The sequence below is a fragment of the Macaca thibetana genome, chromosome 19 (assembly GCF_024542745.1).
Source record: "Macaca thibetana thibetana isolate TM-01 chromosome 19, ASM2454274v1, whole genome shotgun sequence".
NCBI lineage: Eukaryota > Metazoa > Chordata > Mammalia > Primates > Cercopithecidae > Macaca > Macaca thibetana.
Window position 1 is genome coordinate 43,379,493 of NC_065596.1, and position 23,762 is coordinate 43,403,254.

A 23,762-nucleotide genomic window follows, 5' to 3' on the forward strand; every position below is an offset into this window, starting at 1 on the left:
CTGACCTAGCAGAAAAAGGCAAAGGCTTTGAATAGACACTTAGCGGAAGGGGACATTCTAATGGCTTTTATAAATGTGAAAGATACTCAACCCTACTAAGTAGAAAAATACAAATGAAAACTAGGCTGAGGGGGACCAGATCTCACATATCAGCAGAGATCAGAGAGACTGGCCCCGCCCCGTGCTGCAAGGCCGAGGGGATAGGCCCTGGCACCACCGGGGGGCTGTGAGTGGGGGACAGGCCTCACGCAGGGCCACTTGGCAGTGGTGAGCTTTGCTGGGCATTTACCCACAGACAAACTTGCACACCTGTGAAATGAGAGCCGCATGCAGTGAGCGCTACTGCACCATTTATAAGAGCAAAAGACAGGAAACCACCACGCTGGCCCCATGGGGACGGGCTCCAGACCTCACAGTCCTTCCACACAGCTGCCAAAGCAGCAAGGCGGCGCTCTGCCAAGATCAAGGCAGGGAAAGGTCACCAAGACACACATATCTATGCAGTGTGTCTGTGGTTTCAGTTACCCGCCACCAACCATGGCCCAAAAGTACATGGAAAATTCCAGAAATAACCAATTCATTCGTTTTATTTATTTTTTTTGAGACGGACTCTCACTCTGTCACCCAGGCCAGAGTGCAGTGGCACCATCTCAGTTCACTGCAACCTCCGCCTCCTGGTTTCAAGCGATTCTTCCCACCTCAGCCTCCCGAGTAGCTGGGATTACAGGCATGCACCACCACGCCTAGCTAATTTTTGTATTTTTAGTAAAGATGGGGTTTCACCGTGTTGGCCAGGCTGGTCTGGAACTCCTGACTTCAAAGAATCCGTCTGCTTCGGCCTCCCAAAGTGCTGGGATTACAGGCGTGAGCCACTGCGCCGGCCCAACAGCTTATGCATTTTAAATTGCACGCCATGCTGAGTTGTGATTTTTTTTTTTTTTTGTGGAGACGAGGTTTCCCTATATTGCTCAGCTGGTCTCAAACTCCTGGGCTCAAACGATCCTCCTGCTACCGTCTCCCAAAGTGCTGAGATTACAGGCAGGAGCCACCGCACAGCCTCAGGATGAAATCTGGAGCCATCCCACTCCGTTCTGCCTGGGACATGAATCACCTTTCTTATTCCACATATCCATGGTGTATGTGCCACCCATCTGTGACTACTCCGTAGCTCTCCCGGTTATCGCATCTTCTGTTGTGGTACCACAGTGCTTATGTTCGGGTAACCCTTACTGTACTTAACATCGTCCCCAAAGTGCAAGAGTAGTGATGCTGGCAATTTGGATATGCCAAAGACTTCCTTTAAGTGAAAATGGGGAATGTATTTAACCTAGTAAGGAAAAGAAAAAACATTGTATGCTAAGATTACTAAACTCTACAGTAAGAACGAGCCTTCTATACATGAAATTGTGAAGAAGGGAAAGAATTTGTGGCTAGGTTTACTGTCACACCTCAAACTGCAAAAGTTACAGCCACAGGGCATAAGTGTTTGGTTAAGATGGAAAAGGCATTACATTTGGGGAGTAGAAAACAGGAACAGAAACGTGTTCCAACTGATGGCAGTCGGGGTCGGTGTTATCTACAGTTTCGGGCACCCATTGGGGGTCTTGAAACATACGCCCCGCAGGTAAGGGGAACTACCGTGTATATAGTCGGCCCTCGGTATCATGGACCCTCAGGATCACGGGTTCTGTACCCACCCATTCATCCAACCAACCAAGGTCTGAAAATTTACTGTGGAGGGCCATCTTTTCCCTCCGCGGTTATGGAGGGCCGACTGAGGGACGAGCATCCCTGGATGTGGTACCCCCGGCTCCCTCAGCTACCAGGGTATAATTGTGTAAATATATAAATATTTTTCTTTAAAATCATAATTACAAATTGTTAGGATACGCAGTGAAAACTGCATAAAACGTAAATGTTTATGTTTTATAAAACTGATTACTATAAAGGGAAAAATCTATGTAGTCACCCCTCCAGGTGAAGAAACAGATGGTGCCAGCCTCCCCCTACCCCTCCCAGTCTCTCCCTTCCTGCAGAAGCATCCACTCTTTATAATTTTAATTTTTTTTTGAGACAGAGTCCATCACCCAGGCTGAAGTGCAGTGACACAATCTCAGCTCACTGCAACCTCCACCTTCTGGGTTCAAGCAATTCTCATACCTCAGCCTCCCGAGTAGCTGGAATTACAGGCATGTGCCACCACACCCGGCTAATTTTTTGTGTTTTGTTGTTGTTGTTGTTTTATTTTTTTGAAACAGAGTCTCTGTCGCCCAGGCTGGAGTGCAGTGGCGTCATCTCGGCTCACTGCAACCTCCGCCTCCCAGGTTCAAGTGATTCTCCTGCCTCAGCCTCCCAAGTAGCAGGGATTACAGGTGCCCACCACCACACCCTACCAATTTTGGTATTTTTAGTAGAGATGGGATTTCACCACGTTGGTCAGGCTGGTCTTAATCTCCTGACCCCAGGTGATCTGCTCACCTTGGCCTCTCAAAGTGCAGGGATTACAGGTGTGACCCACCCCACCTGGCCTTAATTTTAATTCTCTAAAAACGTAGAGAGCGGGTTTCATAATGTTGGCCAGGCTGGTCTCGAACTCCTGGCCTCAAGTAATCCTCCCGCCTCGGCCTCCCAGAGTGCTGGGTTTACAGGCATGATCTACTGCGCCCAGTCCAACTCTCCTGACTTTTGAGGCCCTCATGTGCTTGCTTTCCTCTCTGTTTGCCACCTCTGTATGCAGCCTGAAGCAGTTTCCTTTTGCCTGGTTTTGAACCTTGGTCCGAGGACGGAGTACCGTTCGATGTTTTTGCCTCTTTTATGTGGCCTCTTCTTTGATGCTCATCCACATGTAGCTGTAGTCATTCATTCATTCTCCCTGTCGTGTGCAGTGCCATGGAGCCGGTAGGTCACCCTTCATTCGCCACCTCCTGGGAACGAGCATTTGTCTTGTTTCCAGTCCCTTCTTGCGTGTGCTTCCTGCCCCATGGGCCTGCGTTAGCTGGAGTGTGTATCCAGGAGAGCTCTTGCTAGGTCGAGCGTGTGTCCCCGCTTCCGCTGGATGCTGCTAAGCTCCTCCCAAGTGCCAGCAGCGTGGGAGAGCCACGGAATGTTTTCGAGAAGAGCAAAGTACAGAATATTGTGTGTCGTGTGGCTGCCATTTCTGTTGTTTTTTAAAAAGTGGGTAATCGTGTGTACCCGTACACACACGTAGGATCTCTCAGAAAGGAAAAAAAAAAAAACCGGAAGTTTAGTAGGGGTTGCCTCCAGGGCTGAGCTGGGCCAGGGTGGGAGGAGGACATCCTGTCACAGTTTACCCTTTGGTGCCTTTTGGCTTTTGAACCGTGTGCCTGTATTATAAAGACAGAGAGAAGGAAAAGGAAAAGGGGTAGATAAGCATAAGTGTGGTAAAGTGGGAATCACTGAGAATCGCCCAGTGCAGCTCCCTCTCCGTCCCCTGGAGGCCTGTTTCCTGCGGCTGTCCAGAGCTGTCCAGTCCCCACCCACTCCCCCGCCAGAGCCCAAACCTGCCCGTCTGGTTTGCAGAGCTGCCCCACCTGGCTCCTCCTCTCCGGGTGGTTACTCCACAGATGCCCCACCCCCACCCCACGGGGAGGCAGTGGCCTGAGATCTGGGACTTCTGGGACCCCCAGACCTGCCCTGCTGTGGTCCAGAGCCCGGCCCAGCCCCTCCTTGGACTTCCTCCTCACTGTGGGCAGGGGGTGGATGGAGGTGGCGGTGGGAGTTCCAGGCCCCGAGAGCTAGCGCTGGGCTCCCAGCCCACGTTCTCTCTGTGGAGATAACATCTGCCCTGGAGGAGTTGGCTGCGGGGGCAGGGGTGTGCAGAGCAGGGCAGTGGGAAGAACCCAGGGGCTTCTGTCTGCCGTGTGCCCGGGCACTTGCTCACTGTTGTCCCTGGATTCACCGTGGCCTGGGTACCCATCCAGGGCCCGGGCACCCAGCAGCCTTGGTCCCTACCGCCTACCGGACTGGAGTCCCTGATGGAGCCCCCCTAGGATGTCAGCTCCTCCGGGCAGGAAGTTTTGTGGAGTTTGTTCGGTGCTGAAGTCTCAGGGCCTCCCACAGGCGTGCCTGGTATGTGCCTGGAGCTCAGTGAATGAATCAGAGGCGGGTAGGCTACAGACAGCCACAGCCTGGGTGGTCAGGGCTGGCATGGGGAGGTGCAGGGCGGAGTGCGCAGGGCTGGAGCCCGGAGGATACCTGACCCAGCCTGGGGTGGCAGGAAGGGCTTCTCGGAGGAGCAGGTGCCTCAGGTGGGGCCAGAGGGTGAGAAGGGATGAACCAGGCAGCCCTCCGCAGCCTGCTGGGGTGGAGGGGAACAGACAGTGTTCACAGTAGAAACAGTTATACCTGCGAGCTCGGTCTCGGGCCAGCCTTTGCACGGGAGGTGGGATTTGAAGGGGAGGGAGGGGTGCGGCGGAGCGTCTTTTTCTTCTGTTCCTGAACAGGGGTTCTGATCACACCAGCCTCATACTCGGAGCAGCTGGTTAAGGGCGCAGACACCAGGACAGACACCCAGCCTGGGAGGCCCAGTGCCTGACCTCCCCCAGGCGTCAAGTCATTCTGCCTCTCCGGGCCTCAGTTTCCTCCGTGGTGAAAGGGGCCTACGGAAGGACCTGTCCCATTTAGGGCAGCAGTGAGGCAAAGCCCTGAGCCCACGCCTATGCCAAGAGCAGGGCCTGGCCCAGAATAAGGCCTTGTCATGTTGAGCTGCCTATTTTCAGCAAGGTTAGTTTCATCCTGGTGAGGCGGCGCCAGCATGGCGTTCCACCTCCCGGCCTCCTCTCCCTCCTCCCTTTCCTGCCATCCACGCCTCCCAGCCCCATTCTCACACCTTGGGATGGCGATATGGGGGATTCACCGTGGTCTCCCCTGACCTCGCCCCTCCCCCGGTCAGGCTGTCTCAGATTCCTCCTCATGGGTGGGGGGTGCAAAGTGGCCGTTTCCTCCAGCCCATGCTGGGCACTTGCTAGAATCCCAGCCTGGTCAGGGTGGAGGAGAAGCAAGTTCCAGCTCTCCAGTTCTGCCTCCATATCAGAGAGTCCACCCACCCCTCTCCCCGGGGCTCTATCCTGTACCTAGCAGCCCCTGTCACTCCCCAGCCGCCCCCACGTACATACCCCGGTCCCTTGTTTCAAACCTGGCTGCCCCTTAGCTGCCTGGCCAGCCGCTTGCAGGCACTCAGCCTTGCTGTGTAGTCACCCCTTCCAGCCCCTGGCACCTAGACTGGCATGGGGGGGCAAGGCGGGCTGTGCCTGTGGGTGGGAGGCTGACCCTGCCGAAGCAAAGGCTGTGGTTGGGGTCCCCGCCCAGCCCTGCCGTCTATCCAGGCAGCTATGGGCCACGTGGCCCAGGCCCACCCACCCCAGCTCCAGGCTCAGCCCCGCCTCCCTCCCGCCCTCCGTGGGTGGAAGCCACAGCCGAGGCTCAACTCCTGGCCAGCCTGGCCGCGTCACCACCGCTGCCCTGGAGGCTGGAGCATAGAGCCCAGCCAGCCCTCCTCGGTGGGTGCCCACGTCGAGGGCCTGGGGAGCCCTGGATCTACTCTGCTTTCCAGCTGGAAGCCTGTTTTTCCACAGGCCCGCCCCATTGAGGGTGGCCTAGGAAGTGGGAAGGATCGTGGTGGAGGTGAGCTGGCCAGGCCTCAGGAGGGAGGGGAGAGGGGAGGGCTAGGCTGGCTGCGGGGGAAGGAGGGTCTGCTGTCTGGCCACTGGAGCCAGTGTGAGCATGTGCGAAGGCTGCACCTTTCTTGGGGTTGGGGCGGGGTCACCGTGTTTAAACGTGTGCGTGACGGCAGGTGCCTGTCTGCTGGGGACTTGCAGGCGGCTGAGCGTAGGTCCCTGAGCCTCTCTGTGCGAGCTCACTCCTGGGGTCTGGCTTGCATGGGGGCAGAAGTTTCTGTGAGACTGTGCCTCACTTACTCTGGGTGACCCTGGAGGTGACTGGGTGCGCCTGGGTCCATGGAGGTCTCCTTGCCTGCTGTGTGTGGTTTTGGGGTTGGGGGGCCCCCTGGTGTAGCTTTGTATCTTGGGGGTTATTCCTATGTGTGTGTGCGTCTTGGGGTGCGGCATGGCTTTCCCTCGAAGTCATGGAGTGTCTGCGGCGTTGTGCGTGTACACACGTGTCCCTGTGTTTCTGTGTGTGGGTCTCTGGGAGTGTCTGCATCTCTGGGTGCACGAGTCTTCGCAGCGTGTGTGAAAGTCCACGGTCCATCCATGGCTCTTCTGGGGCCCAGGTGTGGGCTGACTGAGCCAGGCTGGCTTTAAGAGCCGCTCCCCCACCTTCTCCCACTGAAGCCTCAGAAGCTCCCTCTGGGGCACGCTCTGCTGGCGCCCCATATTCTAGAGACAGGAACAGAGGCTCTTGGTAAATGTCCTTTTCCTCTGCCCCGCGGCAAGCACAGCACTGACCCCTGGTCACCAGCCTCCTAAGCCCATGCTCCTGTACGGGCCGCCGCCGGGTGCTCGGGATGTTGTGGGTTGAGGGTGGATTGCTGCTGTTGCCGGCTAGCCGGGAAGTTTTCTTTTTTTCCCCTAAGATAAATATTGGAGAAGAATGGCCAGGGAGCTTTCCATGTGACCAGTGCATGTGGCTGGAGGCCTGTGGTTTGTGTGGCTGGGTGTGTATCTGCATGTCTGTGTGATGGTCTTAGGGCTTGGCTCTGTATAGTGTCAGCTGCAGATGTCCTGCACGCTCTGGTGTGTCCTCACATGCATCTGTGTCTAGGGATCGTGTGTGTGTATGCATGCGTGTGAGTGTGCATGTGTGCATGTATGTGACCATGCATTTGTGAGTGTGCGTGTGTGAGCATGCATGTGTGTGCATGTTTGTGAGCATGCATGTGTGTGCGTGCGTGTGTGCGCATGTGTGTGAGTGTGCGTGTGTGAGCGTGCATGTGTGTGCATGTTTGTGAGCATGCATGTGTGTGCGTGCGTGTGTGCGCATGTGTGTGAGCGTGCATGTGTGAGCGTGCATGGGTTGTGGGATGGCTTCGCTCGTTGCTGTGTGTTGGGTCTGTGAGGAGAGGCCATGTGTGTCTCCTGGTGTCTGTGCGCAGCCTTGTGTGTTGCACAGCAGGGGAAGTGGACAGTGAGAGGGCTTGGGTGCTGGGGCCTGAGAGGGGCAGAGCCTCTTTCCTGCCACATCGCCCCCTTCCTCCTGCCCAGCCTCAGGGGAGGAATAAATGACTCTGCTCCGATTTCCCAGGCTGTATGGGCTCCTGCACACTCTCTGTTGTGGTGTCCATCCCTACCCTGGGTACCTCTGAGGGGTGAAGGGCACCAGCAGTGCCCTTTATGTCTGTGCCTTTTTGTGCTTGGCCAGATTCGGGGCAGGGGGGCTTGGCCTGAGACTGCCAGCCCTGGCATCACTGGGGCTCTGAGCTCCAGCCTGGGCCTGGCTGGATAAAGGAAGCATCATCTCTTCATTCAGCCACACTCTTTTTGCTGTACCTTACCTTGTGCTGGGCAAGCCTGGGGACACAGGGTGGCTAAGATGGGGCCCCAGGCCCTGCCCTCCTGGGTCTCCCAGTCCAGTGGAAGAGGCAGACCTGTTATCAGACAGTAACAGTCCGTCAGGCTTCCCCCGCCCAACCCTGGAGAAAGTAAGGCTAGCATATTTGCAGAAGGGACCATGCCCGGCATCCTCTGTAGTTTATTTGTTCATTCATTCATTCATCAGCAGCAGCAAGATTGGCAGTACTGATAACAGCATCGAGCCTGCAGTGAGGCCCCACTCGGCACCAGTCACTGTTGTAAATGTTTTACACGCGTTGTCTTATTCGCTTGTTCATCATTCCCGGGATGTAGGGACTATCACTACCCCCAGTTTGCAGATGAGAACACTGAGGCCCAGAGAGGTTGAGTAACTTGTCCAGGGGCACACAGCTTGGAGTCATAGAGCCAGTACCTGGGACTGGGCAGTCGGCTCTTAACTACCAGCTGCCTGCTGAGCCCCTGTACTGCGCCAGGCCTGTGCTGAGGACAAAGCAGTGGCCAGGACAGACAGGCCCTGTCCTCATGGCACATTGCCCGTTCATTGCAGGAGACATACTAAGTAAGGACCATAGAGACAAACGTAAAATTACAGCTGTGACAGATGCTGTCAAGGGGAAGGCACGGGACATGCAGTGTTTTTTTTAGATGGAGTCTCACTCCGTCACCCAGGCTGGAGGGCAATGGCGTGATCTTGGCTCACTGTAACCTCTGCCTCCTGGGTTCAAGTGATTCTCGTGCCTCAGCCTCCCAAGCAGCTGGGACTACAGGCCCATGCCACCACACCCAGCTAATTTTTGTATTTTTAGTAGGGATGGGGTTTTGCCATGTTGGCCAGGCTGGTCTTGAACTCCTGACATCAGGTGATCCACCTGCCTCAGCCTCCCAAAGTGCTGGGATTACAGGCATGAGCCACCGTGCCTGGCCGTGGACCTGCAGTTTGAAGGAAGAGGAAGAGATAACAAGGTGAAGGTTGAGGGGTCAGGGGACTCTTCAGGACCCAGGCTAAGGGCACAGTCCGTGCAGAGGCCTGGGGGCAGCGGCAGTGCTGTGCTGTACCTGGAGGAACAAAGGGGAGCAGGGCTGCCTCCTCCACCCTCCACAGATGCTGCTGAATCCAGAGGCCCCCCGACCCCGATCTGCATCTTTACAGGCTTTTACCCATTGTGGGGACTCATGGATTTCCAGAGGCATCCCCCATGTGATTTGGCTCTTGCCAGGATACTCTGTCACTTCCCAAGATTCGCAGCCTAGGCCATGTGGCTGGGTGGGCCCCCTGCAGTGGGGAGGGCCTGAGTGCTCACAGCGGGGGGACGTTTTGTGGTGTTGGGACACACACCAGCTTACTTGCAGAACAGCCAGATTCAGTCTCTGAAGACCCACTTTCTCCCCAGGCATCAAGGCCAGACTTCCAGGCAGTGAGTGAACGAGGCCCAGGGACTTGTGTCTGCCTCGGCCCCATCCCCGTGCCCTGCGATCCCCGTGCCCTGCACCTCCTCAGGGACCAGGCTCATTACTTCAGTAATGGCATCACTCATTTGTTCCACAGATACGTCTCGAGCACCTACTGTGTTCCAGCCACTGCTCTAGATGCCAGCAAGAACCAGACAGACAGAGAGGGCCCTGCCCTCAGGGGGCTGACATTCCGCTGGGGGCACCACCAGTCAGTAGGTGTAGGATGCCAGGGGGTGGTGCCACAGAGACATAAAAAGCGGGGTGCACATTTTGTTAGGGGGTCGGGGCAGCCTCTCGGAGGAGGTTTTATTTGCGCTAAGACCTGAATATCAAGAAAGGCTGAGCAGTGCAGTTCTGGCAGAGGGAAGCTAGGTGCAGAGGCCCGGAGGCTGGAACAGCTGTGATGAGTCCAAGACATACACGGAGGTGGCCAGCGCGGCTGGAGAGAAGCGAGGGGAGGAAATGAAGTTTGCGAGGTTGGCAGGGCCCTCCTAGTCAAGGGCCGTGTTGAGTCAGTGTTTGAGCCAAAGTGGGAAGCCGTGTAGAACTGTGTGTGCGTTGGTGTAATGTCTTCAGATTCCCTTCTAACCAAGGTGGCTTTTCTGGTTTTGGTCTGGTCATTGTCAGGGACATTGTCCCTCCCTGTTTTTGTCCCGTAAACCTCCAGGGTCCTTTCTCTAGAGTGGAGGCCTTGGCTGGAGCCGGGGCCACCGGGGAACAGGAGGCTGGGGGATGTTGACTTGCCTTCTCTGTGGGACAGAGTGGCTGCTTTTGTGACCTGGCACTGGATAGCCCTGGGCAGTGACTTCCCCCTCTGGGCCTCAGTTTCCTGGTGTGAGGAACAGGAAGGAAGAGGACTCCCCACCCAGCACCCAGAACTGTTTAGAGGGCTCCATGTGGCCTGGTCTGCGTGCCTGGCATGGCCTGGGCGAGTCCACAGCCACGAAGGGGGCCCCGTGAGTCCACGCCCTGCTCTAGGCACTGAGATGCAGCCATTGTGAACCAAAACATGGTACCTGTCCACATGAGCCACTGACTTAGCGAGGACGACGGCCACAGACCGGCAAACAGCTGTAACGTGTGAGGCAACACCGAGGGCCCTGGAGGGAATGGACCCCGCTGACCAGGCTCTGGGCCAGGTGCTGGGGGTGCCACATGGAGCCAGAGCAGACCGAGCGCCTGCCTGTGAGCTCATGCTGCAGCCTTTGACCAGTCCTGCCACCTCCACCTTTATAGCGTGCCTGGAACCTGCTCATGCTGCTCCCTCTGCAGTCCCCACGGGGTCCTGTCCTCTTGATTTCCACTGGACCATCACAGCTTCCTCCTCCCTGGTCCCCCTTTCCATTCTGCCCCCACAGACTGTTCCCAGCCAGTGGGAGCCTGTGAACTCCTGAGTCAGGCAGTGGCCCTCCTGGGCTCAGAGACCTCTGCAACTCCATCTCACTCGGGGAAGGACTGGGCCCTCCCTGTGGCCCCCAAAGCCCCACACGATCTGCCCCATTACCTCCTTGGCCTGTCCGTCCACTCACCCCCTCGCCCACCCTGCTCCAGCCCCACGGCCTCCTTGCTGCCCCTTGACCATGTCAAGCAAATTCCCACCACCCTGGCTGCCCTTCCTCCAGGGCCCAAATGGCTCCCTCTGCCCTCCTCACGCAGGTCCCTGCTCACGTGTCCCCTTCTCGGCAAGGCCTGCCTGACCACTTTATTTTATTATTATTATTATTACTACTATTATTTGAGATGGAGTCTCACTCTCTCGCCCAGGCTGGAGTGCAGCGGCGCAATCTCGGCTCACTGCAACCTCCACCTCCCAGGTTCAAGCAGTTCTCCTGCTTCAGCCTCCCAAGTAGCTGGGACTACAGGCACCTGCCACCACGCCCGGCTAATTTTTTGTATTTTGAGTGCAGACAGGATATCACCATATTGGCCAGGCTGGTCTCCAACTTCTGACCTCAAGTGATCCACCTGCCTTGGCCTCCAAAAAGTGCTGGGATTACAGGCATAAGCCACTACGTCCAGCCTGTTATTCTTGTTTTTGAGACAAGGTCTCACCCTGTCACCTAGGCTGGAGTGCAGTGGCATGATCACTCACTGCAGCCTTGACCTCCCAGGCTCAGATGATTCTCCCGCCTCAGCCTCCCCAGTAGCTGGGACCACAGGCGCACACCACCACGCCCAGCTAATTTTTTATTTATTTTTTATTTTTGGGGGTAGAGACAGGGTCTCACTAGGTTGCCCAAGCTGGTCTTGAATTCCTGGGCTCAAGTGATCCTCCCTCCTTGGCCTCCCAAAGTGCTGGGGTTACAGGCGTGAACCACCGTGCCCAGCCTTGACCACTTTATTGAGAATTCCAGCCTCCCCTCCCCTCAGCTCCTTTCTGATTGCTGCGTTATTTTCTATCTCAGCATTTCTCACTGGACTTAGTAGATACTTTTCTGATTTATCTCATACATTGACTGCCTCCTTCCTTCTAGAATGTGAGTGCTGCAAGGACAGGGATGTTTCTGACTGTTGGGTGCACTGCTGTGGGCCCCAGGCCCAGCAGAGTCAGCCTTCAGTAGATACGGACAGGTGCATGGGTCGACGCGTGGGTGGGTGCGATGGGGTCGCTTGTGGGTGGAGTAGGTGTTTGCTAAGGAGGACCCTGGGGATGTGTCAGTCCCAAACCTGAGGACTCCTTGGAGGAGCGAGGCTCAGTGTGGGAAGCCTGAGGAGAGATATGGATAGAGGAGGGTCGGGGGCTGTGCAGGATGGGGGCAAGAGCTGAGCCAAGGTTTGGAGGCAGGAATGGCGTGGGGGACTCGGGACAGCAAGGAGCCTGCTGTGCTGGGACAGCAAGCCAGACTCCCAGCGCCTCTGCCATCAGAGCACATCCCCAGAAGGTAGGGGGTAAACTGAGGCAGGGAGGGGTCTTCCCAGAGCTGGTAGGTGAAGATTGTGGCAGGATGGTGAGTGCGACCCATGGTAGAAGCCTGAGTGCAGGCTGGAGGCAGTGACCCCTGTGGGTCCCCTTCCTGATTCGGGTTTCATTTTAGTGATGATGAAAGGATGCCTGTGGTCCTGGCCACCTCCCCTGCTCTGCCCCGGGTCAGCCCCCTCCCTTCCGGTGGCAGCAGCTTTGAGCAGAGCCTGGAGGGGGCGGGGCAGGAGGTAAGGGGTTTTGCACGTGCACCTGCTCACACCGACAGCTTTGTCGCACGGTGGATCTTGCTTTTCCATTTGGGCCAATTAACCTTGTAGGGGAGAATGGGGGTGGTGGTACCCTTTTCCTGCCATAAAAGGTCAGAGGATGCAGGGGGTGACTGGAAAATCGGAAGCGTCTGCTCGGCCAGGTCAACGCTGCCTGTCCCACATGTTAAAGAATTCAAAAGATTTTTTAAAACTGGAAATAAACGTTTTAGAGTAGGATACAAAGTATGCCTGCATTTTTGCGATCGAATACTGGACTTCAGAGGCGTCTGTGCCCCGGCTGGGGCAGAAGGCTGCATCCCCTGCTGCTCTGGGGCTACTGCCCCCAGGTCCCAGCTGCTTATCTGAAAGATTTTCCAGGTGCTGCCGGACCTTGTCCAAGGCCTCTGAGCAGGGGAATAGTGCAGTGGGCAGGGACAGTCATTCCACGGAGTCCCTACCGTGTACTGCCCTGGGCTGTGAGGGGGCAAGACAGAGGACCGTCCCTGCCCTGTGGAGCTGACACATTCTAGGGGAGAGGCAGACGCTAAAGAATTAAACACACGGCTGGGCCCAGTGGCTCACGCCTGTAATCCCAACACTTTGGGAGGCTGAGGCAGGTGGATCACCTGAGGTGAGGAGTTCAAGACCAGCCTGGCCAACATGGTGAAACCCCATCTCTACTAAGAATACAAAAATTAGCTGGGTGTGGTGGTGGACGCTTGTAATCCCAGCTTCTCGGGAGGCTGAGGCAGGAGAATCACATGAACCCACTAGGCGGAGGTTGCAGTGAGCCGAGATCATGCCATTGCACTCCAGCCTGGGCAACAAGAGTGAAACTCTGTCTAAAAAAAAAAAAAGAATTACACACACACACACACACACACACCCCGTATATGTGGTAAGAGCCCTAAGGAAAGATAAAGCAGCAGAGATGGGCGTAGAGGGTGATAGGACAGGAGCAGGGCTTGTGAGCACAGGCGGGCCTGGGAAGTCAGGGGAGGAGGGAGGGCAGTGAGAGGAGAGTTCCAGGTGGGGCACTCACCCATGCAAAGACGCTGAGGTGGGACCGTGTCTAGGATTTGAGGAACAGCAGGGGGACCTGTGTGGCCAGGGCACAGTGAGTACAGGGGTGCTTGGGAGGAGAGGAGGGCAGGGTGGTGATGGGCATGCCCTATGGGGACTCTCAGGCCACAAGGAGGCATTTTGGGGGCCAGCGAAGGGTTTAAGGCTGTGGACTCTGGAGTGGGCAGGACTGGCTTCCAGGCCCAGCTCTGCTTGGTGAGTTTAGTGAGAGATTTTACCACCGCGGCTGGGGGTGCCTGTGAGCTCAGCTTCAGCCTCTGCTCTGGCCATGGGTCCCGTGTGGTGGTGGGAGTACCGAGCTGAGCCTCAGGCCACACTTGGTGGGAAGGGTTGGTTTTAAGCATCTTTCCTGCTGCAAAGGCCCATGGGAAAGGCTGGTGAACAGCCATGGAGGAGGCGGGGGCTCGGGGGCCCACTTTGTGCTTCCTCCCACTGCCTGTGGTGTCCAGGACGGGTCACACCGGAGGGAGGGACCCTCAGCAGAGACTCGGCCAGGAGAGGAAAGGCAAGGTCTGGGTGTAGACAGAAAGAATGGGGAGGGAGGGAGGGAGAGGGGAGGCCAGGACCAGCCTTGAGAGGATGATGGTAATAATAATAATAATATAATAATAAAACCAACAGCATCACCTCAGCCCTCCAGGGCAGCAGGACAGGCAGGTAAGAGCCCAGCCTTCAGTGCCTTCCACATACAACCGCCCAGGTTCAAATCCTGGCTGCTTCTCACTGGCTGCTTCTCCTGTCCATGCCCTGGACAAGGGCCTTCCCTTCTCTGGGCCTCAGTTTCCCCATTTGTGAATTGGGATGAGGATGCTTGTGAGGATGGAGCGGGATTAGATACAGCAGGGCCGGAACCCGTGAATCTCTGCAGACAGGCCTGGAGTCTGGTGTCCACTCTGCCACCCTAGCTGGGTCACTTGGGTTAATGAGGTCCCCCTCTGTGCCTTGTTTTCCCTGTTTGTAATCTGGGGCTTATAATGGCCCCTCCCTCCAGGGCCAGATGTGGGACCCGGGTAAAGTGCCTGAAAGAGGGCTGGTACACAGTAGCTACTACGTAAGTGCTGGCTGCTACTGGAATGGTGACCGGCACTTATTGTGTGTGATTTGCCTTGGCTCTGATCCCAACCGCTGTCTCTGGGCCAGGCCCTCCGTGCTCTGTGTTCTCCGTAATTCCTTGTAAAAACTCCAGTAAGGCCAGGCGCGGGGGCTCACCCCTGTAATCCCAGCACTTTGGGATGCCGAGGAGGGCAGATCACTAGACGTCAGGAGTTCGAGACCAGCCTGGCCAACATGGTGAAACCCCATCTCTACTAAAAGTACAAAAATTAGCTGGGCGTGGTGGCAGGCAACTGTTAATCTCAGCTACTCGGGAGGCTGAGGCAGGAGAATTGCGTGAACCCGGGAGGCGGAGGTTGCAGTGAGCTGAGATCACGCCACTGCACTCCAGCCTGGGCAACAGAGCGAGACTCCATTTAAAAAAATAAATAAATAAATACTCCAGGAAGCAGCTACTGTCATCGCCATCTTTGAACAGAGGAGGAAACTGAGGCACAGCATGGCTGAGTTGCTCACTCGGGACCACATATTGAGGTCCCCAGGTTGGGTTAGATCCCCAATTCACAGACACAGAAAGTGAAGTCACACAGGGCAGGTCATAGCAGCCCTGCTGGGGTTTGGAGCCCTGGGCAGCCTGACTGCCAAGCTCGGAGCTGGCCCGGGAGCCCAGCCCCCACCCTTCCTTCCCTGCACCTGGGCAAGCCCAGCCTTTCTGCCTAGCTCTTCTCCCTCTTCCCAGGCCTGGCACGGCCTCTGTGGCCCCCGCGAGATCAGGAGCTTATGTTGGGAAGGGAGCGCCTGCTGGGGAAGCCAGCAGGGCTTGGAGCTGCCCAGGAGGGCCCAGGGTGGGGCCCCTGCCTAGTCATTATAAACATGTTCAGTTCCTCTGTTTGTCCTGCCCTCTTTGCAGTGCCCAGAGGAAAGGGGTGGCCCCAGGCAAATATCCGGAGGCGTGCCCCCTGCCCCCTTCCCTTGGGGGTTTATGGGTGGGAGGGCAGGAGGCCAGGCTTCGGAGGACATACCCCAGACCCCGTGCTGCTAGCTGGGTCAGCTGCCGGCCTTCCAGGCTTCTCCTGCCCTGTCCCCAGGCGTCCGCCACCTCCGGGTCTGCCCTGCTCTCCGCCCTCTGGGCTTAGTGAGGGTCACATGGCTGATCCTGTTCCTGTGACTGTGGGAACAGCCTAGTGCCCCGCAGTGGGGAGGGAGCGGGATGGGCGGGGTGACAGGTTCACGATGAAGAGTCACGGGCTGGGCATGGGGCCAAAGGGGGTGGAGGGACATCTGGGAGGACGGAGAAGCCAGAGGACATGGGACACAGCTCTGGAGTGACAGCAGGCAGAGTGGGGAGATGGGGACTGTTGGGGTATGTGGATGACCCTAGGAACTGGGCCTAGAAAGCAGCGAGAGAGTAGGTCAGGGCCACCAGGGATGGGCCGGGCTGGAAGGCCACGAGGGAGGGCTGGGCAGCACTCAGGGCACCGGCATTGGGCTCGGAGAAGGGGCTGGGCAGACACAAAGGAGGCCCCCTGCCCGCCCTGCATCCTGGGCCCCAGGGCAAGCAGGGAAACTGGGCCAACCCTAGGAGCCTTGGCCAGGCCGGCTCTGACCACCCGCTGGCCTCTTGGGACCAGTTGAGACAGGTTGACTGCCGGGTCCCCACCCGCCTCCCACAGGGTTCCCGCTGCCAAACCGGTTCCCCTGGCTGGCTCCCATCGATGGTCCTAGCTCTGGCCAGGGCCTCACCTTTCCTGGCTGCTCCCATGAAGGCAGCCTGAGCTGGGCGGAGAAGCAGGTGTGGAGGGGCCGCATGCATCTGCGGGTCCTCTATGCTCTCACTAGGACCACAGGACTCTCTGGGCTGCGCACTGTGCCAGGCTCTGGGGAGCCAGCTGGGAACAAGACAGAAGAGAAACTCCACCTGTGTGTCCCCCCGTCCTCTGGTCTCAACTGTTCCCCTCTTCCGGGAAGCCTCCCTACTGCCCACCCCGCTGTCCTTCCAGGCTGGGTCCCGTGCTCCCGTCCCCCAGCCCTGCACCTGGGCTGCTGCTGCGCAGGGACAGGTCTGTCTGTCCCACACGAACTTCCCATGAGGTCAGAGGCTGTCGGGGCCGCTGCGGTGGCCACAGAGGAGGCCCATTGCTGAGTTATTCCTCAGTGAATGAGTGAATGAGAGAATGAGTGAACGGATGCATTCCTCTCATTTTACAGATGAGTAACCCGAAGCCTCTAGAGGAGTGGTCACCCGCCTGAGGGCACTTCTGTCCCACCAGCATCAGACCAGGTGTGTGCGACTCCAGGGCCCAGGCCTGGGACAGCTGGGGTGGGGCCTTCCGGGGGAGCAGGAATTGGGCCCCTCCTCCCACAGACACTGTGGGAGCCGCCCCGGCCATCACAGTGGCCCCCACCGACAGGCCCCCCGCGTTTGCCCAGCCCTGCACCAAGCTCTTGGCTCCCAGTCACCCATGACCCCTCGCAGCAGCCCTGTGGGGGTTCATCCACGGCACACAGAGGTTGTCACTGGCCCAAGGTCACGGCAGCGTGTGGTGGAGAGTCAAACTCTGGCCGCCTGGCTCCTCTTCCCATCTTTCTCCGGGCTGTCTATGAGATGCCGCCATCAGCATGTCTCCCCCTCAGCCCCTTTGTTTTTTAAAGTGGCTTTGGTCGAGCGTTTGCTCTGTGCTTGGTACTATGGCAAGGGCCGGACTGAAGACCACAGATCCTGAAGATAGGGGAGTGTCGTGGCAAGGCTACCTGGGTGCCCTCTTACCCCAGGGGCTCAGTAACCCTGTGCTGAGTCAATATCCAACGGTGTGTGCGTCCCCAGCCCAGACTCAGGGCTGGACCAGCGGCGGTGGCTGTGGCCAGGCCAGCAGTGACCGTCCATTGAGTACACACCGTGTACCAGGCATAGCAGGGGATGTGGGGAAGCGGGGCAGATGAGACCTGGCCAGAAGGCAGCACTGACATTCTAGCGAGTGGTGTGGATGCTGCCCTCGGCAACCTAAGACGGAACAACAGACAGGATTTCTGGGCTGTGACGGTGATGTAGAGCGGGGACGGCGGGACACGGGGCTGCTTGCCTTGGGGTGGTCAGGGAAAGAGTCACTGCTGCTCTGAGAACTGAAGGAGGAGACGGGGAGCCCGTGCGGACACTGGAAGTGAGCTCCTGGTAGGGGGGCCAGCCTGTGCAAAGGCCCTGAGGTCTCCAGGGGGTGAGAACAGAGAGGTGATGGGGGCTTGTGGGCCCGCGGGAGACATAGCGGCAGGAAAGTTCTGAGCAGAGGGACATGGCGGCTCAGGTGCTCACGGGTGCCCTCTGGCTGCGTGTGCCACACAGATGGGGGCAGGGGCTGAGCAGGGAGACCCAGAAGGAGGCACCTGCCTCCTGTTGGTTCCGGTGGAAGATGAGATTGGAAGGGACAGGGCAGGGGCAGAGGAGGAAGAGACACAGGCAGGCTCTCACTCACCCACCACGATTCCCTCCCGCAGGCCGCACCGAGCCGCCCGGAATCATGTTTGGGAAGAGGAAGAAGCGGGTGGAGATCTCCGCGCCGTCCAACTTCGAGCACCGCGTGCACACGGGCTTCGACCAGCATGAGCAGAAGTTCACGGGGCTGCCCCGCCAGTGGCAGAGCCTGATCGAGGAGTCGGCTCGCCGGCCAAAGCCCCTCATCGACCCCGCCTGCATCACCTCCATCCAGCCCGGGGCCCCCAAGGTATGTGGCAGCCACCACTGCCTCCCCCAGCCCACCCCCACCCCTGAGTGACCCCAGCCCTCAACCCCACACTCGACCCTATGACTGACACCTCCTCACTGACATGGAAACAGACACACCCCAGCCTTCAACCCTGATCCTGGGCCCAGCGCTGCCTTTCACCCTCCACCCACTGGCTCCAAGTTCTGAGAACCCATGCCACCCCAACCTGAGCCCCCATGGCCCATCTGGCAGCCCCCACACCAGCCTCCAAGCTCTGCTGTCTCCCGGCCACCCCTACCCCGGGGGCCATGCTGCTGTGCCCCAGACCACACTCCCATCACATTCTTGAGCCTTTCCAGAGCTCGTGGCAGTGGGAGACAGACCCATTCCCAGAGGGTAACAGCCCCGAGTGGTCAGGGCTTGGATGGGGAAGCCCGGAGGAGGCACCTGACCCAGACCAGGGCTCCAGGCGAGCTTCTGGGAGGAGGGGACAGCGAGGCGGAGCCCAGAGCTGAGGAGGAGGAGGAGGAGTTCCAGCAGGCGCTGGGGAAGCTGGGCTTTAGTGGGGGAAATCACGCCTGTGAAACACAGGCTTTTTGATTTTGGGTTTTTTTTTCCTGCCATCTAGAGCAAAATGGCAAGATTGGGATTTGAACCAATGTCTGTTTCCAAGGCCCATGCCCTTACCCCCTCTCCTGCCTCCATGTGAAATGGTGAGAGTTGTGGAGCCGGTGTCTGGGTGTGGCCTTGCACGAGGCTGGCCTGGCCTGAGCCCCTGCTGAGCCTCAGAAGCCAGCCTTGGAGCCTGGACTCTCTCCCGTGGTCAGTGGGGACCGGGAGGGGCCGCAGGCCAGGGGGAGCTCGGCCAGGTTTGCTTCCAGCGGGTGGAGATGGGTGTGCCTGGGGACTCACCCTTCCGGGTGCCCAGCCCGGCCTGGCGGGGAGGAGCCCCAAGGGCCCACAAGTTGGCCGTAGACACAAGTGCAGCTCAGTGTGGTGGCCCACTGAGGGTTCCATGTGGCCCACACAGGACGCTTTTGAATGCTTTGACTTCTTTGCCACCACTGAAAAAGTGACAGACCACTTCCGAGGCCGTTTCTGGCATCTGGTGACAGACCAGCTGGAGCCGAGTGGCAGTGGCCTCTGCAGGCCGGGTACTGGCTCTTCTGGGCCGCAGGCCACACCCAACCCGCCTCAGCTCCACGCCCTGCCTGGCTCTGTGGCCAGTTGCATATAGGCTTTGACCCACATCAAGGTGTCTCCAAAAACCCAGCTCCTGCCTGGCTCGCCAGATGTGAGGCCTGCCTGTGGCGGTCCCACCAGGAGGCAGGACACCTGAATTCACACACAGGGCCTCGTGGCCGGCACTGTCCTGGGGCCCCATGGGCGCTTGTGTTTGCTGCCCTTGTCTGGACCTCAGGCCTTCCAGGGCCCTCTCAACCCCCTGTGTTTTTTTGTTTGTTTCTTTGTTTTTGTTTTTGTTGTTTTTTTTTTTGAGACACATTCCTGCTGTCTCCCCGGCTGGAGTGCAATGGTGCCATCTTGGCTAGCTGCAACCTCCACCTCCTGGGTTCAAGTGACTTTCCTGCCTCAAGTGATTTTCCTCCCAAGTAGCTGGGATTACAGGTGCCCACCACCATGCCCAGCTAGTTTTTGTCTTTTCTGTAGAGATGGGTTTTCGCCATGTTGGCCAGGCTCGTCTCAAACTCCTGACCTCAGGTGATCCTTGGTCTCCAGGTGCTGGGATTATAGGCGTGAGCCACCGCTCCTAGCCTCAATTCCCGGTTCTAAAAGCAAAGACTGGCCTAGTGTCCACCTTGCTTTCCTGGGGCCCCTGGGCAAGGCCCGGCTTCAGGCAGACAGCCACGGCCAGGAGAGGCAGGGCAGCGGCAGACCACGGGTTTGTGGCGTCAGTGTTTTCTGCACATTAGAGGCAGGCCTCCGGCTGGAGGATATCTGAACCCCGGGCAGGGTCCCTGTCAGCAGGGCCCACGTTCTCAGCTCACCGTGGCCTCTGCACAGCCGCCTCACTGACTCCGTGGTTTAGCAAAAGTTCACGGAGCCCCTGCTGTGTGCCAGATGCTGGTCTAGGTGCTGAGATGTAGCAGGACCTGAAGCAGACAGGAAAAAACCATCCCTGCCCAGAGCCTGCACTGGGCAGAGCCGGGAGCAGACAGATGCCTGTGTGCTCTATATCAGCTGCTGTCAGGCGCTCTGGGTAGAATGCAGGCAGGGCAGGGGCTGGCATTTTAGATGATGGGTGGCCAGCGGAAGCCTCATTGAGAAGCTGAGTTTTGAGTGAAGACCTGAAGGAGTGGAGGGAGGGAGCCACGGTGACCCTGAGAGCTGATGTTCCGGGCAGAGGGAGCAGCCAGCAGAGGCCCTGGGCGGGGGCGTGGTGGGGAGACACCCGTGTGCCTGGAAATGGGGCGGGGACAGAGGGGCCCTGCAGGACACGACTCAGACCACGGAGGGTGGGGACAGGGTGACTTGGGACGCACTGGACGCTCTGCCTGGTCCCCACCTGCGTTTGTATTTGCCACCCGGCTCCTGGGACCCCCTTGCCCTGTACTTTGGGACCAGGCCTTTCTGACCCTCCCTGTCCCCCACCCCTTGTTGTTCATGGGAGCAGAGTGTGGTTTTGGGGCTAAGGAACACTGGCGCCCACAGGGGAGGAAGTGCCAGGCCAGGCCAGGCCCCAGCTCCCTGTCATTTGCAGTCCTCGGGGCTGATTATGGGATGGGGATGGGTTGGCTTCTGCCCTCCCTCCCCCAACCCCACAGGGCAGGACTATTCTGCCAGTGTGGGGAACAGGAGAAAAACAAGGTGCCTCCCCAGGGTCCCACCCAGCCCAGGGGGCAGCAGCCTGGCCATGGGGATCACTCCTCCGGCCTCTGCAGCCGCGTCCCCAGGGAGGGGAGGGGCCGCACCACCCATGCCGTTGTCACTCCATGGCATCTCTTCATTGCGTCTGTCTTGTCTCTGTGTGTGTCGTGCCGTCCCGTCCCCGCGTGTCGGATGCACGTCCTGTGTGCCCCACTCCTTGCTGGGCCCCCACCCACCATTGACTGGGACCCCAGACCATCGTGCGGGGCAGCAAAGGTGCCAAGGATGGGGCGCTCACGCTGCTGCTGGATGAGTTTGAGAACATGTCGGTGACACGCTCCAACTCCCTGCGGAGAGACAGCCCGCCGCCGCCTGCCCGTGCCCGCCAGGAAAATGGGATGCCGGAGGAGCCGGCCACCACGGCCAGAGGGGGCCCGGGGAAGGCAGGCAGCCAAGGCCGGATCGCCAGTCACAGCGAGGCGGGTGGCGGCAGTGGTGACAGGCGACGGGTGGGGCCAGAGAAGAGGCCCAAGTCTTCCAGGGAGGGCTCAGGGGGGCCCCAGGAGCCCTCCCGGGACAAACGCCCCCTCTCCGGGCCTGACGTCGGCACCCCCCAGCCTGCTGGTCTGGCCAGTGGGGCGAAATTGGCAGCTGGCCGGCCCTTTAACACCTACCCGAGGGCTGACACGGACCACCCATCCCGGGGTGCCCAGGTAACCCATCCCCTGCCCCAGGGCCCCACTGTCCCCTGCCCGTTGCTCCTCCGTCCCCACCTTCCAGCCCCACCCTGCCACCATGCATCTCATCCTGACCACCCATGTGTCTGTCCCATCGCTGGGTCTCTCTCCTGCTTAGGGAGCAGAGTTGGCCCCTGGAACCCATCACTGACAGCTGCCTCTCTCTTCTGTTTCAGGGGGAGCCTCATGACGTGGCCCCCAACGGGCCATCAGCGGGGGGCCTGGCCGTCCCCCAGTCCTCCTCCTCCTCCTCCCGGCCTCCCACCCGAGCCCGAGGTGCCCCCAGCCCTGGAGTGCTGGGCCCCCACGCCTCGGAGCCCCAGCTGGCCCCTCCAGCCCACACCCCAGCCGCCCCAGCCACCCCTGCTGCCCCTGCCGTGCCCGGGCCCCCTGGCCCCCGCTCACCACAGCGGGAGCCGCAGCGAGTATCCCATGAGCAGTTCCGGGCTGCCCTGCAGCTGGTGGTGGACCCAGGTGACCCCCGCTCCTACCTGGACAACTTCATCAAGATTGGCGAGGGCTCCACGGGCATTGTGTGCATCGCCACCGTGCGCAGCTCGGGCAAGCTTGTGGCCGTCAAGAAGATGGACCTGCGCAAGCAGCAGAGGCGCGAGCTGCTCTTCAACGAGGTGCGGGCACTGCTGCCATGCTGCCCTGCCGCCCTGCCACCCTGCCGGTCCTCCCGCCCTGCCATCCCTCCTCTCCCTGCACTCCTCCGTGCTGGGCCAGCCTCCTCTCCTCCCCTCACTCCTCTCCCTCCCCAGGCCATCTCCTCCGCCCCAGCTGGGTCCCTGCCTCTGTCTTCACAGCACCCTCACCCACATCTCTGTCCCTGAGCCCCAGACCCAGGGTTCCTCGGCCCACTGACCCCTCACCCCGTGTCTTCCAGGCCCTTTGCACCCACTGAGGCCCACCCGGGCTCCAGAGTACAGTGTCCTCCAGACCTGCCCCTTCTGGGTTCCCTGTGCCCCGCCCCGGCCTCAGCTCCTGGGCATCCCCTCGGCACAGCCCACACAACGACCAAGAGGATGTTTCACGTTCAGGCCACCCCATCCCCATCCCTCCTTAGAGACCCTGGTAGCGCCCTTCAATGCCCTGACAATAGGAAGCCCAGGCCCCTTTGCCGGGTGTGTGAGGCCCCTCTTGGCCCCATTGCGCATCACAGCACCTGGCTGCACCAGGAGCTCCTCGCCTAAGTTCCTCCTCTACCCCCAGATGCACGCCTCTTCTCTCATCCTTGCCCCATACCTGCTTGTCTGGGTCTCAGCTCTGTGCTTGAACGCTGTCTTCCCACTTCCCCGCTAGCACCAGCCCAGGACTGACCTGAGACGAGCGTGTGCCCAGGGGGGTGCACCCCTGTAAGGGAGGCATGGGCTTCAAGCTGGCTCTGAGGCCCACGTGGCTGTGGCAGTAGGGGAGGGCAGTCCAGGTGACCCCAGTGAGCACAAGCTCGATGTGGAACTGCAGGAGGAACCACGGGGGTGGCGCTGGCTGGGTCTGAGGCAGGGCTGGCAGCCCTCCCGCCTCCCCCCCACCACTGATGCAGCCCCTGCACAGGTGGTGATCATGAGGGACTACCAGCACGAGAATGTGGTGGAGATGTACAACAGCTACCTGGTGGGGGACGAGCTCTGGGTGGTCATGGAGTTCCTGGAAGGAGGCGCCCTCACCGACATCGTCACCCACACCAGGTACTGCGGGGGCCTCAGACTCCTCCTGTGACACAACCAAGTCCCCTCCAGACCGCTTGGGGTGGGGCCACATCTCCAAACCAGCTGTGCTTCGGGCCTTCGGGATAGGGCCTTGTCTTCCATTCCTCCCATTCCAGAGTGGGGCCGAGTGGTCTCAGAGTCCTCCCATCCCAAGGCAGGGCTGCATCCCCCTCGGCCCCCGGGGTGCTGTCCACCCGGCTGCTCACCCCCACCCCACCCCACAGGATGAACGAGGAGCAGATCGCGGCCGTGTGCCTGGCAGTGCTGCAGGCCTTGTCGGTGCTCCACGCCCAGGGCGTCATCCACCGGGACATCAAGAGCGACTCGATCCTGCTGACCCATGACGGCAGGGTGAGGGGACGGGCGGCGGGGTGCAGGGGTGGTGGGGTTCCGGCTGCGGGGCTTCCCCGCCTCTCCCCATGCCCTTTGAGGGTAGGTGAGCTCCGACCCCCAGGTCTGTGTCTTGAGGAGCCGGGAAGTTCTCTCTCCGTCGTGGAGCAGCACAGAGTCAGGCTCCAG

The 23,762-nt window shown here is 59.2% G+C and overlaps 1 protein-coding gene across 3 annotated transcripts in view; it reads left to right on the plus strand.

Moving 5' to 3' along the window:
• The window catches only part of PAK4 (p21 (RAC1) activated kinase 4), a 52,979-nt gene that overhangs the window by 25,471 nt on the left and 3,746 nt on the right, over positions 1 to 23,762 (plus strand). The window contains exons 1-7 of one of the 3 annotated variants that reach the window (XM_050769025.1): positions 5,437 to 5,643; positions 16,479 to 16,551; positions 17,760 to 17,986; positions 21,049 to 21,507; positions 21,708 to 22,160; positions 23,089 to 23,222; positions 23,468 to 23,594. In XM_050769025.1, coding sequence (XP_050624982.1) covers positions 17,783 to 17,986; positions 21,049 to 21,507; positions 21,708 to 22,160; positions 23,089 to 23,222; positions 23,468 to 23,594 — 1,377 coding nt within the window. In that variant the 5' untranslated portion in view covers positions 5,437 to 5,643; positions 16,479 to 16,551; positions 17,760 to 17,782. Of the gene's footprint in view, positions 1 to 5,436; positions 5,644 to 16,478; positions 16,552 to 17,759; positions 17,987 to 21,048; positions 21,508 to 21,707; positions 22,161 to 23,088; positions 23,223 to 23,467; positions 23,595 to 23,762 lie in introns of those variants that run through there. The other 2 variants (XM_050769024.1, XM_050769026.1) reach the window with 2 other exon arrangements.